This window comes from Engraulis encrasicolus, chromosome 15, assembly GCF_034702125.1.
Source record: "Engraulis encrasicolus isolate BLACKSEA-1 chromosome 15, IST_EnEncr_1.0, whole genome shotgun sequence".
Taxonomy (NCBI): Eukaryota; Metazoa; Chordata; class Actinopteri; order Clupeiformes; family Engraulidae; genus Engraulis; species Engraulis encrasicolus.
In genome coordinates, this window is record NC_085871.1 from 48,857,525 (window position 1) to 48,874,185 (window position 16,661).

Consider the following 16,661-nt stretch of genomic DNA (forward strand, 5'->3'; position numbering starts at 1 on the left):
CCTCACAAACTATGAATCAAGCCAAAGGGAGTTTTTCCTCACCCCTGATGCCACCAGGGGCCGCACCTGAGCGCCCAATCTCTGTGTGACTATCTATGACTTATGATAGGCCCAGCCACTATGGACCTTACACATCTAAGAATCCTGGTCCTAACCTACGTTGACCTTATGACTCTGCATTCTCTGTCTATCTCTTCTTCCTCTGCCTTCCTGCTTTTTCTGCCTCTCTTCTCTACCTCTCCTTTTAAATCTATCTCTAACAATGTTTTTTTCCCATTTGTTAAGCACTTTGAGTTACATGCCTTGTATGACACAGTGCTATACAAATACAATTATTATTATTATTATTATTATTATTAATAACCACTATTATGAACAAAATGTTTTTAGTAGGCTACTATGGCCGTATCTTTTCAGTGTGTTTTTAAACTGTGTTGAATAGCCTATCTTTACAAAGCAATGGACTGATAGTATGCAGAGATAATTTCAGTCATACACAAGTCATAAACAACTGAAACAATTTCAAAATGATAAACATTTGGTATATAAAAGGCCTATGTAGGCACGGGCCCTATTTCTAAAATATGATGAAGCATTATCATGCCTTCAGTGGTAGGCTACAAATTAAAAAGGGCTCAGAAATTTGTTATGGGTAAATAGTAGGCTAGTTAAGTTCACTTTACTATGAGAGAGAGAGAGAGAGAGAGAGAGAGAGAGAGAGAGAGAGAGAGAGAGAGAGAGAGAGAGAGAGAGAGAGAGAGAGAGAGAGAGAGAGAGAGAGAGAGAGCGATGAGAACTCATTGGATTGTTTCAACTTGTTGCAACTTGTTACATAGCCTACTTTTGAAAGACAGTATTTTCCCCGTCACATTAGGCCTACATGTCTCGCGATCGACTGCCACTCCCCTCGAGATCGACTGGTAGCTCACGATCGACTGGTTGGGCACCCCTGGCCTACACTGACTTCACCACATGCACTCTGAAAATGTTCCATGATGGTTAGAAGTCGCGTCTGACGTGACCAGAAGTGCTGATGTCACCAAAATAGAGCCGTGTCATGTGGCCAAAAGTTCACTGGTGTCAGTGTGGATGTCTTGTTCCACAACCACTGTACAACCAAAAGTTTGCACTGCACCACACCCCACTACTAGCCTGGGCGAAAGTGACTGTTGACTGTGTCAAAAAGTCTGGCAAAGGCCAAGAGGAATCCGTCTCCGTGGAGGGTGAGAGATACTATGCCATTTAAATTCATTGGACTTCCGAATTCAAATTAAAACCCATATTATGCTTTATTAGCATGACTGTTATGATATAGCGTCGCAAAAGCACACAAATAACAAAACAAAAGTATGAGTATAGATACCTTAGTAACGGTCTTCGCGGGTGAGTTCTGCGTCACCACTCTCAACTGTTTGCTGATTGGCTAAACACTGAGAGAGCCGAGCTCGAGGCTTTTGCCAGACGATGTGCAGAGCCAAAATCTTTGGGTGGAGTACATAGGATGGTGTCGCCAGGCTACTCCATTACAACCCCCCCCATGACTACAGACACAGATCAACGAGACCTGAAACAGGTAATGTCAAATGCACCTACAATCAAAACGCCCACACAATCCCTCAGTCTCCGTCAGACTGGTCTGGATTCAAGACTCAAAAGATTCAAAAAGCTATATTGTCTAACATGTAGGCATATTAGAGAATGGTCTTTTGATTGAAGGCGTGTGTGTGTGTGTGTGTGTGTGTGTGTGTGTGTGTGTGTGTGTGTGTGTGTGTGTGTGTGTGTGTGTGTGTGTGTGTGTGTGTGTGTGTGTGTGTGTGTGTGTGTGAAGAAGAGGTCTTCCCTATCGGATATGTGATGTCAGACTCAAGACAAAATTGAGAATTGGCGTCCCTGCCGTGGCCAACCGGTAGGGCACTTGCCTACCATGCGGCTGACCAGGGTTCGATTCCCGGCCCCGGTCCTTTGCCGACCCCGCCCCGTCTCTCTCCCAATTTGCTTCCTGTCCACCTCTCACACTGTCTTATCAAATAAAGTCCCCCCCCCCCCCCCCAAAAAAATAAAAAATTAAAAAGACAACACATTTCAACTTCAATAGCCCCCTGAGATGGATCATCTCATTTTCAAAGGGGTCCATCAATACGTACATGGCATACACAGGGGACATTAACACTTATGTTTAAGGGGTCTTACACACCAGGGCGGTAAAGCGTCGCGGAACGGCCACGTTTTTTACCGGCGTCGGTGAAAATACATTGAAACATATCTGTCCTTACACACCAACCGGCGGTAGTCGAGCGCCCTAATGCCTGATATTCATAAGCTCACATGGGTAATCAGATGCTTTTTCACCATCTACAAAAAGACACGTCATTTTCTGTTCCTTGTGTGGCCGCAACTGTGGTTTGTCAATGATTCATTTTTAAAGTGAAATTGAAAGTACAGCTGCTGAACTATAAAACTGAACAACAAAACTATGAATTCTGCAGAATCAGCATTGCACCGAAAAAACATCTAGGCTACTCTCAGTTTTGGTCGCAAACTGGACTGAGCACTACTTAGGCAATAGATGTCTTACAGCATTGGCATCCTTGAAAAATACACTTTTGAAATACGCATAAAATAGCCTACACAGAATACACCGTCATGGAAGTGGTTGATAAATTGGACATTTTCTGGGCTATTTGCCATAACGGAGGAACAATAACATATAAAGAACTGCTAGGCATGGGACTGATTCCCCAAAGATGCGTTGACGAAATCTTAAAAAAGCATCCTGACATGTTCGACGTGACTGTTGTGAACGGAGTCGAGGTTGTCTCAGCCAGAAGTGACGTTCAACTGTGCAAGATGAAGGAGGCTGTGCGGGCTTACATGTGTGCAGACAACACCTACAGGGAGAGTGCGGCGATGATGGGTAAAATAACATCTGCTTATTATTGCATTTTATTGTTTTATTTTATCTGGTACAGTTGTGGCGTAATGGCTAAAGCTTTAGTCTTGTGATTGGGAGGTTGCTAGTTCAAATCCCATTCCAGAAGCAAGTCACCAAACCCTACATTGCTACAGGTAACTCGTGTCACATTGTCTCAGTATTTAGCATGTTCTTACCACATACGTGAAACACAAAAGTTTAGATCAGTAGAAAATAAAGCAACTTCCAGAATGGATAATGTAGTATTACGTACTGTATATACACTTATGTGTGCCGTGTTTGTACAATAGCTTCTCTTAATGTAGCCTGGCTCTCAAGCAGACCCCTCGTGCATTTTCGCTCAACTTTGTGCGTGAGAACCAGGTTACTCTTAATGGACTGAAGCACTCCTCTGAAATACAGTAGAAGAGTCATTGCATGTGACATTGGTGTGTTTCCCAATAAGGTGTTGCTGCTTCCACACACACTAGCGGTAAACTCGAGACACAAAATACCACAGAAACTGAACAGACTAAGTTGTGATGTTCGCAAACGAGCCGATTCTTTTGAACGGCTCCCTGAAGTGAAAGATGGGAACCGGATCATCGAGGGAGCCACTTAACCACTTTTTCGTTTATTTTTCATTAATTTGAAGCACGTGACCTTGACTTGGGTACTTTACACAATTGTCTGCCTTAAAAAGTGGCAGAAACGGTGTTTCGAAGCACGAGGATAATCAATTGCAAAAGGAAAGAATCGAGCGCTCTATAGTCTTTTCTCCAGGTTGAAGGGGTGCATCTGGTTATTCCTTTTAGGGCTTGACAGACTTATGAACTGTATCCAAAGCACTCTCCTTTGAGTCAAGGTAGTTGAAGTATTAAAAACCCTTTATTTTACATCGGGGTAAACATGTTAAAAACGCAGAACAGGTTGAGAAAAAATAATCATCTGCAATTGCAACACAACACACGTTTGTTTTAGTGACTGGTTGTAGGAAGAGGGGGCAAGGGGGCAGTTGTCCTGGTCCAAGGAAGAGGGAGCTTTTTCCACACATATGCTGTGAAACAAAACAGTATCTTAACAGTATCCATCGATATGACTACTGACTTAACTTGTATTTGAACTACACAAGATAAATTATCTAATGTACTCAGACAGCCCCCACCTGCCAGAGGGGAAAAAAGGTTGGGGGGGAAAAAAATCAATAATTGTATAACGGAATTGGAATTGTGGAATAATATGGAATTGAACATTTTGTATGCTGTTGAATTTGAGATTTCAATCTTTTCTTAGTACTCACTCCTAGCTAGGAATTATGACGCCATCTACCTAATTTTATTGCGGAATTTGTCTGTTGCAGGGGCCTACAGTACAGCAACTTTTTTTAACAATGTGTGAGTTGTTTGTGCGCAAAAAAATACACCTTGTAATTACTTGGATTATACAATAAGGTCAGCCAGTGCGGTTAGGTTTACAGAGTCATAGGCCCCATAGTATAAACTTTAAACATCCGTTAGTAAACAGGTGGTGACAAAATTATTTTAGAGTTTATTAGAATAGGAGAAAGATAGACAGTCCAGACCCAATCTCGCAGCCGTGACCCCAGGTTTGGACGAAGTTTTACCAACATCTCATCACATTTTTTTATCAATCAGTTTTAGATATATATATTTCTGAATTGACATGTACAGGGTTTTGCATCTGATCTCTTCACATATGCAGCATTTAAATGGCCACACTGTTATCAATCTTTTTGGGATCCAGGTAGGTGTAGGGGAGCACGAGTTTCTTGTTCCTCTTCTGAATGGAGGACGACAGCTCCTTGAGATCTTTCTGGAAGTTGTCAGTGATCTTAACTGGGACCCGCTCATCATATAGATCTTCTGGAAACTTCCCTAGAGGGTACTATGGACAATGTGCAAAGAAAGCAAGTTAACTGGGCAGTCCACACAAGCTAGCAGTGTTTAAACAAACCACATACTGTATTGGTACATTGATGTTTTACAGTGGATACAAAGGATAAGTTGTCATCTTGATGTATAGACCCCATGCTGATCGCAATATTACAGTTTTTCTCAATTGGTTTTGTACATTTCTCACAACAGAATAATGATTCTCAAAAGTCTCTGTTCAATTGTGACTTACTGGTGTTACCTGTGCACATGGTCAAATCAGTTTCTCATTGTTTTCGGCATATAGCAAATGCTCTTGTCCACCATGCCATGGCTGTGTACAATTCTCAGTGATTTCGTACATTATCAATTGCTTTTGTCATATCACTCAAAAAGCTTTGTCACTGAATGCATGAAACTATCTCAATCTTATCTGATCAATGTAATATAAAACTGAATTATTCAATTGACAACATGAGAAATTGATTTGACTAGCTTGTCCATACACTATGACACAATGACTAACCATTCTGCTGGCGCTGATACGTTTATTGACAAAAAAAAACTTGGTTTTAAAAGACAAATAAGGGTTTTGAGCAAGAGACTCGGTTTTGCAGGTTATCCACCGTGTTTTGCCATTTGTTAAAGCTGTTTTGAGAATGAATATTATGTTTTGCAAATTGCGAGAGAGATTCGAGAAATGTACAAAACCAATTGAGAAATACTGTAAAGAGACCACATATTAGGACATTGGTGTTCTGCAGAGGGTACTCTGGACAGTGGGCAACGATTGTTGATAGCAAACAAACCACATATTGGAAAAATAACCAAATAAGTTAAAAAAATTAAATTAGAACAAACCACATATTGGAAAATTGATGTTGTTTAGGTAAACACTGTATATAACGTTACATGGCACTATTCAGACATGCCGCTATTCAGACATTGATGTCTATTGTCTGAATACCGGCACATTTCCCATCGAAATCTACCAAATCTGCGGTTTGTGCTACGTTGCTCAGGTTTTATCAGTTTAGGGAGAGTGCATGAAGTTACTCTAACCTTAACCCTGCCCCTAACTCTACGGTATGTCTGATGTCGGAATAGCGGTATGTCTGAATGTCTGAATAGCGCTTGCCCCCCTGTAAGGTATAGACTACCATGATCATGCTATACTGTACTGCAGTGGTCTCCAGTTATTAACCAAATCAAAGGGTCAAATTATGCAGAGCAAGTGAGGCCGCGGGACATTTTTTTTTAAAATAACAATAACAATAATAATTTAAAAAATCAAATACAGAAACATTGCTGAAAAAATATGGGGGGTAATTATTAGCTGTTGCACTATATATAGTGTGGGCAAATTAACGAGAGAGAGAGAGAGAGAGAGAGAGAGAGAGAGAGAGAGAGAGAGAGAGAGAGAGAGAGAGAGAGAGCATGTTCAGCTGCAGCAGAGCCACTTCAGTCAGGAATTGGATGGAGGGAGAGAGAGAGAGGTCAAGACAAGACCTAAAACAAATATAGGACTAAAATCCCAATTCAGTCAATGCAAGCTCATGCCACAGGTGGCACCCAGGCAGATAAAATAGTTAGTTTCCAGGGATCAGGGGCGCCGACAGGCGGGGAAAGGTGGTTCGCAACGGCCCGTCCGCGGATGGCAATTAATAGCCTAATAAAATATTAGAACTAATATTCTTGCCTTTTTAAAAAAAAAAAAAATATTTACAATGAAATGGTAATTGGAAATGAACGTAGGCCCATTAAACACACAACTATCGATTTCCATAACGTTTTCGTCAGTTCTTCAGGACCCTTCCCCCCTTAGCTCTTGCGAAATGGTGTGGTCCAATCTGGCGGCGCGCGAGGCGTTGAATCGCACAGCGTCCGAAATGCTGGCAGCAGGAGTACAGAGCGACTTTGAGGTCTTCTTAACCCATAGAATGTTAGAATGTTAGTAATATAGGCTGTAGGCTACAATCTATGTCTTAACCACATGATGGTGAACTGGTGGTGACAGAGTAATGTAGTCGGGTTGGCAAAAACTCAAGAAAAGACGGCAGAAAGAAGAGAGGGTCAGAAGCAGGCAACTGGTCACTCAATTTTTCTCCAAGAAAGAAGGTATGCTCACTCAATGACATTGCGTTTGCAAACGCAATCAAATGATAGGCCTAACTAACAAACAGAATCCTTGGATAAACTTCCAAGAGAGCACGTTATGCTACTATTTAAAAATTCCACCTTTATTGTCACCGCGAGCAAACGGCAAAAGTGAACTACTTAGCCTCCAAACATAATAGCCTACTTTCCAGACGACCATAGCCTACTGCTGAAGCGATTGCAGGGCTTCAATCGTGGGTAGCCTATTAAGTGCCAAAATAATGTTTTTTATATAACCAAATGGTTCGGTCATTGTCCTGCATAGCAATGGCACAACACTCATGATGGAGGGGTTGTTGTTTTGTCCATATCAAATTTGTAGATTATATCCGCGTTTCGTGATGAATGTTGCACGTCTATCAGCGCGGTGTGGACCAACAGCGCAAGGGGGAACACAACACTCGTTGACCTGCTTTTGTTTGTGTTCGGTTTTGACCCTCTCATCAGTAAAGTTTTGGTTATCTCTGGTCACCCAACAGCATCAGTTGAAACTTAAGCGAGGGGAATGAAGGCTGATTTGACAACAAAGTTTTGGATGCTCTCATCAGCCATTTAGTTATCATGTAGGAGAGCGGTGCATTTGACAAGAGGTGGCTATTTTTACAATCATTCCTCACAACAATGTAACAACACGGAGTAGGCTAACCTAATGGTTAGGGCAAGAGATTGTCTTGTTCATATAAAAGTTACAAAGAGTTTTACCCTTGGCACGAAATAGGCTAAATGCTTATCGGACGTCTAAATTAGACTAATGTCAGCGTGGTGCTGATGGACAGCGCACCACAACCTGTTAGTCACGTTCAGTTTCAGTCCGACGGAAAACATGTGTGACGGAGGTCATCTTGCACCTGTTCACCCCCCTCGGGGATCGAACGTGCGACCTCGTCAACTACTACGGTTCGGCAATGGGAGACACAGTGCGATACCGTTGGGCCAAGATAGTCTACTTGCCAGCCCATAGGGCCCTATAGTGAACCCGGAAATGTTTGGTACCCCAAAGTTTTTTGATAGAAATGTATAGTGTAGGTCCCCAGTACATAAAAACTGCCGGATGCTACTTTGTAAATGTTGAGCAATTTGTTTTATTAGCATAATTAGCATAATCACCTTAATGGCCTTATTACAGGATCAGTTTGACCAATCTACACAATCTTGGTGTGATTTTGGGGGGTTTGGAGGATGCTGAAGTCATTTGTGACATGTATAAATGCCTATCAGATTCAAAATTCTCTTAATGTCAAGGGTAGACACATTTTATGCCTTTATGAGCTGATTTAAGCAATGTTTTGGGGTAATTTACGTACCATAAACCTTACCTATTTCAATTATTCCTACCCATGGGCCTACTATATGAAGTAGATGAGCTACATCTATTGCCAAAGACATAGAATTAAGGTAGAGACTTGAGGTGCTGTAGTACAGCGTATGTGGAAAGTGAGTTTGGTTCTTATTTTCTTTACTTAATGCATTCGAAAGATTTCATGGTTTGTGCTAACTTCAGTCAGGTATTTTAGTTTGAGGATCACTTGTTTCTTTCTCAGTTTTTTGGAGGGGGGGGCACTATTGTATGTCACTGCACTGCCAAACTTGGTGCAGCATCAAAGGGGTCTTACACACCAAGGCGGTAAAGCGTCGCGGAACGGGCACGTTTTTTACCGGCGTCGGTGAAAATACATTGAAACATATCTGTCCTTACACACCAACCGCCAGTAGTCGGGCGTCAGCGGAACGGGAGCCGGCTCCGGGCCGCGCTGCATTTGGAAAATAGAACTTGAGCGTATTTTTCACGCCGGCGACCGGCGGTGTCTCATTCAAATGAATGGCAAAGTGGCACGCTAGCTTTAGCTGTGGGGAGGGTTTTTAACAGGACTGGCCGTGCACGCCGGTTCCGTTCCGCCTTGGTATGTTTTGGCCCAACCTCTGCAACATGTCACAAATCGTATAGCCTACCTCTACATCTCACAATGTACAAATGAAGGTCAGTCAGGTCATAGCCAGGTAGGAAAATGAAATGTTCGACCACCAACAGCAGGGTTCCAATATTCCTAACAATGTCTGCTCCGTGTAGAGATGTGTAAGCTAATGCAGCTATTGACCTCCATACTGCATATAGTCAACCCATACAAGGCCTCTGGCCCGGACAGGGCGGGAGAGTGTTGAAAGAATGCTCCATCCAGCTAAGTGGTGTTCTCACCAGGCTTTTTAAGCATCTCCTGGACTCTGGCTGTGCCCCTGACCAATGGAGGGAATCCACCATCATCCCCATCCCGAGGAAGTCAACTGCTAAAGATCCCTAGGACTACAGACCAGTGGCATTAACATCTGTGCGGTGCAAGTGTATGGAGAGACTGATGTGTGGCCTTCTTTCCTGTATGGTGTCAGACCAGCTGGACCCACACTAGTTTGCCTACAGGGAATGCCGTTGTGTGAAGAATGCAAGCCTCTCACTTCTGGACACAGTAGCCAGGAACCTGGACTCAATACACCCACACACCATGATCCTGTTCATGAACTTCTCTTCTGCATTCAACACTGTGCATATTGACACACTCCTCCAGCAGCTCTCCAGCCTTCAGATCCACCCAGCACTTACCCAGTGGATTAAATGTTTTCTGCAGGACAGACCACAAGCAGGTATTTTTCAATGGGGCACCTAAGTCACGCCCTTCTACTTCCGATCCGTGGGGCTGGAGCTCTCAAAATTTTGAATGCGAGTTAAAGGATTTATCCGGAGTTGGAACAAGTTTGCCTGATTTTTGCATGTTTGGGATGAAATACAGTCACTCTAGAGCAAAATCAAGGCAAAAGGATGCGTTTTGAGAAAGTTTGATAATATCACGTTAGCCTCGTTAGCCATATCAGCTATGCAATATGAAAGATGCGGGCATCGTTTTTCGTCGTTTACACACATTTCAAAAACACAACATTTTAAAGTCTTGCACAGCTCAAAACAACGTCACACTTACCTCGTAATATGTTGAGGGTATCCACACATAAACCAAAGTGTCCAAAGTCCTTCATGTATTCTTGAAAGGTCTGCAGAATGTGTTTTGTGAAGCTACTACCTTGAGAATATCTAAATTACGGTCAAGACAACTATTTGACACTAAAGCCCACCAAGTAGATTGCCGAGTGCGTCGCACCATCAGCTGTGATTATTTCCATAGCGAGTAACCACAGCTGATGGTGCGACGCACTCGGCAATCTAGCTGATCGGCAATCGGCTGATATGGCTAACGAGGCTAACGTGATATTATCAAACTTTCTCAAAACGCATCCTTTTGCCTTGATTTTGCTCTAGAGTGACTGTATTTCATCCCAAACATGCAAAAATCAGGCAAACTTGTTCCAACTCCGGATAAATCCTTTAATGGAGCGAGTCAAGCTAAATCCTCATCCCGTTTGGCATGTGCTCCGGATTTCACATATGATGACTGTGAATTTGAAAGGTTTGGATTTGCGTCGTAAGACCACTCATTTTCGACACGCAAGAAACGCTATTTTAGCTTTTGTGCAAAACTGTGTTAGAGACTACACGTGCGCCTCGCATATCTGACGTGAACCAAGGCACAGCCAACCCTACCGCTGCACCGTGGCTTAAGTGGCTGCACGTCGGACATGCGACGTCTGTTGTGTAGTCCAAATAATTACATATTTTTGCACACACACAACTCAAAAATCGCTTGCCAAGTGAAGTCAACAAGCACACCATTGGTTGTTATTAATTCTGAGGCACAGCATATGTGTGATCGACGGGGAAATGCGAGGTGGGTCGGAAAATAGCTTCGATCAGTCCATTACAGCCCAGTCAAAAGTGTTTGCGTTCCCAGGCCCACAAGACGCCCGGAAGGGGTGGAGACTTAGGTGCTCCATTGTGCGTCTTGAAAAATCACCTTGAACTCTGGACTTCCTCAAGGTTGTGTTTTATCCCCAATCCTCTCCTCTCTTTGTGTATAAAATATGCTAATGACATTGCCTTAGTGGCACATATGTCTGACCCTGATGCTCCAACTCGCTACCTGGAGGTAGTTGACAACCTGAGCCAAACTTTTGTAGATCTTTCCTTTGAGCTGAATGTCTCAAAGACAAAGGAGCCAGGGCAGGGACAAGACATCAACTCTGTTCCAGCCACTCTCCATCCAAGGACAGACAGTGGAGTAAGTGGAAGTTTTTAGGTACCTAGGCACCGAAATGGACAGCTTTCTGTCTTTCTCACAGCATTTTAAAAATGCACAGCAATACCTTCACCTACTCAGTAAACTCATTTCAAGTCAGCAAGGACATACAGTTATTAGTACCATTTCATACCTAGACACTCACTTAAGAACCTTGGCATGAGGTACAGTGACATACTTTTGAAATGCAGCTGTACATGATGGTCTGTCGGATCAAATGCCATGATCCACAACAATGGTCATCAGTCATACTGAGACCTGGGATGATGCAGACCCTCATGTCATTCATTAGCTCATTAGGTCATGTGATTAATTCAACTGGCCTGAATGAGCTCATAATGGCTGCATATGGAGGTATGAACTCAATCTTAAATGGCAGGCCTGGCTCACGGACCGGCTATGGGCAGATTGCTTCATCACCCCAGCATTCATAGCTCACCGAATTGGCTCATTCAAATACATTGTCTTCAACAGATGCTACCAGATGCTTCTGGTCATCACCTTTATGCAAGTTGGATCACACCTGCTTGAAATGCAGCATATCCCTGATGCTGTCACTCATATGGTGGGACAGCACTGAGTGCAGATATATTTTGAGACCAGACATGCATAATGCAAGGTTGGAGATGAAAGGTATCTCAACAAACCCTGATCAGGTTTCTGTGTGGACTCAGTCATGTGTAATCTGTTCCCATTTGTCCCAGTCACTGAGTGAGATGTATACAGAAGCACTGGATAAAACAATGAAGCCCAAGATACACAAAGAGGATGGGGAGGGACAATGGAAGTTGGATGCTGACAAGACTGGGCTCAATTGTGAGTGTTATGAGAACTCCCACCCACTCACCACAGACTCCCCAACCCTCCACCACATTATCAGTGGGCTGGTGGCAGATGAAAAGGTCAATCTGCAAGATGCAGTGGAAATTGGACAAAGACATGAGCATGTTGTTTTCGTCTTCAATCCCTGGTGGGATTTCATGCAACCTTCTGAAATGAAGTTGTGACGATGAAAGTAAAGACAAGAGGGTTGAAAGTCGACAGAAAGATCATATATGCATGATTTGCTCAACTGCTGATGGCATGAACCCAGAGAAAAGTAGAGTTGTCTACAGTCTTTCACTGAGCTGAATCCTGTCCCAGTTTCAATCATTGATGAAAATGGATGCCGAAGGAAGGGCAACAAGTCTACCTTTTGGTGTTCTTCTCAGCTATCCTCACATCATCCTTACGTGTTGCAATATACCCACCCAATAGCAACAGGTTCGAAGAATCAAGGGGTTGTTGGTGAAGAAGAGACTATAACAGAACAGTGAAGATGAATACAGTGACAATGATGATGATGTCTCTGTAGAGAAGCTAGTATACAGTGTAATAGTTACAGATGCTGGCTAGCATAGCAACTAGCCCAAGTTCTGAGTAATTGTGTTGTATGTGCTGTTGTAATTGATATATCTCTACGTGTCATGTGTAGGCATCAAAGGGGCTTTACCTTTTTGATAAAGAACAATTTCCCAAAATGTTGTTGGCAAATGTTGTTCCTATACACTTTGTAATGCATGCTCTAATAAATTGTATTACTATTATTACTTTGTTTAATGCTATTTCATTATCTTAGTTTAATTAGCTTTTTTCTCTATTGTGATTACATTTTTTTCTGTACAGTAGCTTTGGGCTTTGACTTGCATTATCAGTTATTATCTATTCGTTCTCTTCTAACACTTTCAGCACAAGCTGCATTGCAATGATTTATGTTAGTGCCTTAGATATGACCAGTTAACTACATTTAGTATGGCTTTAAATAATTGAAAAAATAGGTGTGTATTTTACCAAAAATATTGCCGCAATCATCACCCTTGACATGAACTGGAATTTTTAAATTTGTATAAATGTCATCAATTACTTCAGCATCCTCCAACCCCCACCACCACACCAGGATTGAGAAGATTGGCCAAACTGATCATGCAATAAGGCCAGGAAGGTGCTTATGCTAATAAAAATACACATACACTAGTGCCATAATGACGTACAATAGTGCTCTCCCCCTACAAAAAACTGAGGAGAAAAAAAAGTGATCCTCAAACTAAAATACCTAACTGAAGTTAGCACAGTGAAGCAAACTCACTTTACACATACGCTGTACTACAGCACCTCAAGTCTCTACCTTAATTATTTGTATTTTGCAATAGATGTAGCTCATCTACTTCATATAGTAGGCCCATGGGTAGGAATAATTAAAATGGGTAAGGTTTATGGTATGTCAATTACCCAAGAACGTTGCTTAAATCAGCTCATAAAGGCATAAAATGTGTCTACCCTTGACATTAAGAGGAATTTTGAATCTGATAGGCATTTATAAATGTCAGAAATGATTTCAGCATCCTCCAAAACCCCCAAAACCACACCAAGATTGTGTAGATTGGTCAAACTGATCCTATAATAAGGCCATAAAGGCGATTATGCTAATTTATGCTAATTATGCTAATAAAAGAATTGCTCAACATTTACAAAGTAGCATCCGGCTGTTTCTATGTACTGGGGACCTATACTATACATTTCCATCAAAAAACTTTGGGGTACCAAACATTTCCGGGTCCCCTCTCATGGCAAGTAGACTAAGAGACTAGTCTCTTGGCCAAACGGCACGAGACTGTATGAGGCTATCGGAGGGAGGTTTACCAACGTTTCACGCCAACTCTGTGCTAGTTAGCCTCCGTTACACTCTCCCCCTTAAACCTCACTCCCATCCCGGGTCAGCGGCACCACTGTGACGGAGGTCATCTTGCACCTGTTCACCCCCCTCGGGGATCGAACGTGCGACCTCGTCAACTACAACGGTTCGGCAATGGGAGACACAGTGCGATACCGCTGGGCCAAGAGACTAGTCTCTCGGCCCAACGGCATGAGACTGTATGAGGCTATCGGAGGGAGGTTTTACCAACGTTCCACGCCAACTCTGTGCTAGTTAGCCTCCGTTACACTTGGATGCAGAAAATGAACAGCGACTTGACGAGACAGCTGCAGGTTAGATCAGTCACCAAATCATTTTGGATAATCTGCGCACACGGCACAGCCTATGTCTAATACCAGACTCACGCGGACTACCAATAAACTCTGTGAGTGTAACCCTATGGAATTGCGTCCCGTAGGCTACCCAGGCGGCTAACCACACGGGGTAGGCGCAAAGAAAGGAAAATGGTCTCTATGTTGAGTAGCTATCTGCGCTATTTTAATTAAGATTCCATGAAAATGATATTGTGAAATTTGTTCTATTTGAATATGGAAAAACAAAAGCCTCAGCTTTTCCGACCATAATGCTTTATGTCTTTCAGAATGATTATTTGCCCCCTCTGAAGATTCTTAACAATTCAAATTAGGCCTATATAAATCTATGTGTTGGATCCATGCCCTTCATGCCCCCCTCCGCTCCCCCGAATAACAATAATAATAATTTAAAAGGGGAAAAAAAGAAGGGGGGGGGGAGGGGGGTTGTAGGCCCTAAATTAGAATCTTTCAAAGGGCCCAAAATTCCTGGGGGCGCCCCTGCCAGGCATGCTCGTCTGTATTCCTTCTGCCTGAGTGTTTGCAGTCATTTTCGAAAATCATGTTAGCTCCTCCCCCCCCCCCGACGCATATAGTTACCCGATGTATCATGCATTCTCTCCTCAAATGATGTCGCATAACGCACCCTTTCCAAACTACGAAGATTATCAGCCGAATTTAGAATACTACTGCGGGCGAGCTAAAATGCAATGAAGATGATATCACAAATACACAAAAATAGCGCAGGGGAGGAGAAGCGTCCACATCTAACAGAGGAAAGAGTGCTCCAACTCTTCATAGCCTAACTGAGCGCTCAAGACTCTTCTGGTTGAACAGTGGGAAACACGCTCCGTGCGTGCAGATTACAGGCTGTCAGGGAGATGAGGTGGGCCATAAGGATTATTAAACCCTATTCTACCTGACTACATATGTTTCCTGGACATTTCTGGACGTCGGGTTAGGGGCAGGGTTGGGCAAGGTACTGTTCTCAGAAGCTTGCGTGGCGCGTTTGCTCTCACATAAATGACCTCGCATAATGCGACACTTCCTTACGGTCAACCAAACCTTGAATATTACTCCGAGTAAAGGACAAAACAAAGCTGATATCACAAAGACATACAATAGATTAGAAGCAAAGGAGAATTGTTTACATCTGCAAACAGAAGAGAGTTGAGAAAACTCAGACGACTTGGAAAAAACTGTGCGCTTCGCGCCTCATGATTTAGGTGGTGTAATAGAGAGGGCCCAGCTCGCGCACAGGCTGCAGCCAGGCAACATTGACCTTTAGGAATATTCAGCAAATCTTCTACCTAGCTCTATATTTTTGAGAAAAGAGTTTAGTTTTTGTCCTCCTTTCTTTTGGTCACGACTGTTCTCTGGAGCTTGAGTTGTGTTAACATTGTAGCCTACTCCTTGCATAATGTGATAGGATAGGCCTACTTCTAAAGTATTGGACGGGAATTGTCAGCCAAACTTAAAATAAATGCAAGTAGGCCTAACCAAAGGCTAAAATGTATCTGGCCTCATGAATACAACAAAAATAGTGAAGGAGAGAATTTTCCTCATCTTCAACCAGAAGAGAGGAGAGTGCTTCGACACAGCACAATTGCGAATGGTGTGATGTCCGAGGTCGATTGCGATGAGAAATAACGGTCCGTCTACACAGTGGCGGACTTAGCAATTTGGGGGCCTAAGGCGAATTTAGCTAGGGGGCCCATCGGCCCATTTCATATCACTTTTTTTTTTTTTACATAAACTCTCTTTTTCAAAAAAAAATTTTAATCACGATTTTCCATTAAAAAAATAATTACAAACAAAAAAAAACAGGCAATCTTGGGCTACAACCCTTTCTGGACAGATTTCAATGAATATTTGCAACTTTTCATGCCAAAATTGAACAAACTGAAATGTGAAATTTTCTGTAATCCCACTTTCACTTTGATATGAGAGCAGAGTGATTTTCCCCCCTCACTGAAGTGTTATTTCATATGTCCATGCTTGCTGTCACCTATTTGAAGTGACGTTGGTTTGGGATTTTGTGGAGGACTTTTAAATGTCGCTGTGGGAAGTAGACAGAGTAGGCGGCAGGTGCACACTCTTTTCTGACAGAACAGCAGTTTTCAGGCATTTGGCGTTTTCAGGTGGATATTGTCCTCGTGGATGTTAGACATTCCAACTTTCCAAAACTAATCAAGGAGATATTTACTGAATAAACCGAAAAGCGTGCTCTCTGTCAAACGGTCGCCCTGACCCAAGCCTGCCTGAACAGACCCATTGAGAAGAGACACGCGTGCAGTCAGGTTAAACAGAAACGCAGTTCACGCTCCCCTAGCTCGCGTGCCCGTGGCATAAATCGAAGTAGCAAATTCCTCGCTCAATTAGCGAGTTGCCATCTTGCCTACACTTCTCATAGCCATGCTGTAGGCTATGTTGGATTTCATGGTAGACTTTTAAATATCGCTGTGGGAAGTTGACAGAGTAGGC

The 16,661-nt window shown here is 42.8% G+C and overlaps 1 protein-coding gene across 1 annotated transcript in view; it reads right to left on the minus strand.

Annotated features, from left to right (window-relative positions):
* Window positions 1–4,636: 4,636 nt before the first annotated feature.
* Window positions 4,637–16,661, minus strand: part of LOC134464714 (hydroperoxide isomerase ALOXE3-like) — a 35,265-nt gene continuing 23,240 nt past the window's right edge. The window contains exon 10 of the mRNA XM_063218068.1: window positions 4,637–4,816. Coding sequence (XP_063074138.1) covers window positions 4,637–4,816 — 180 coding nt within the window. The remainder of the gene's footprint in view (window positions 4,817–16,661) is intronic.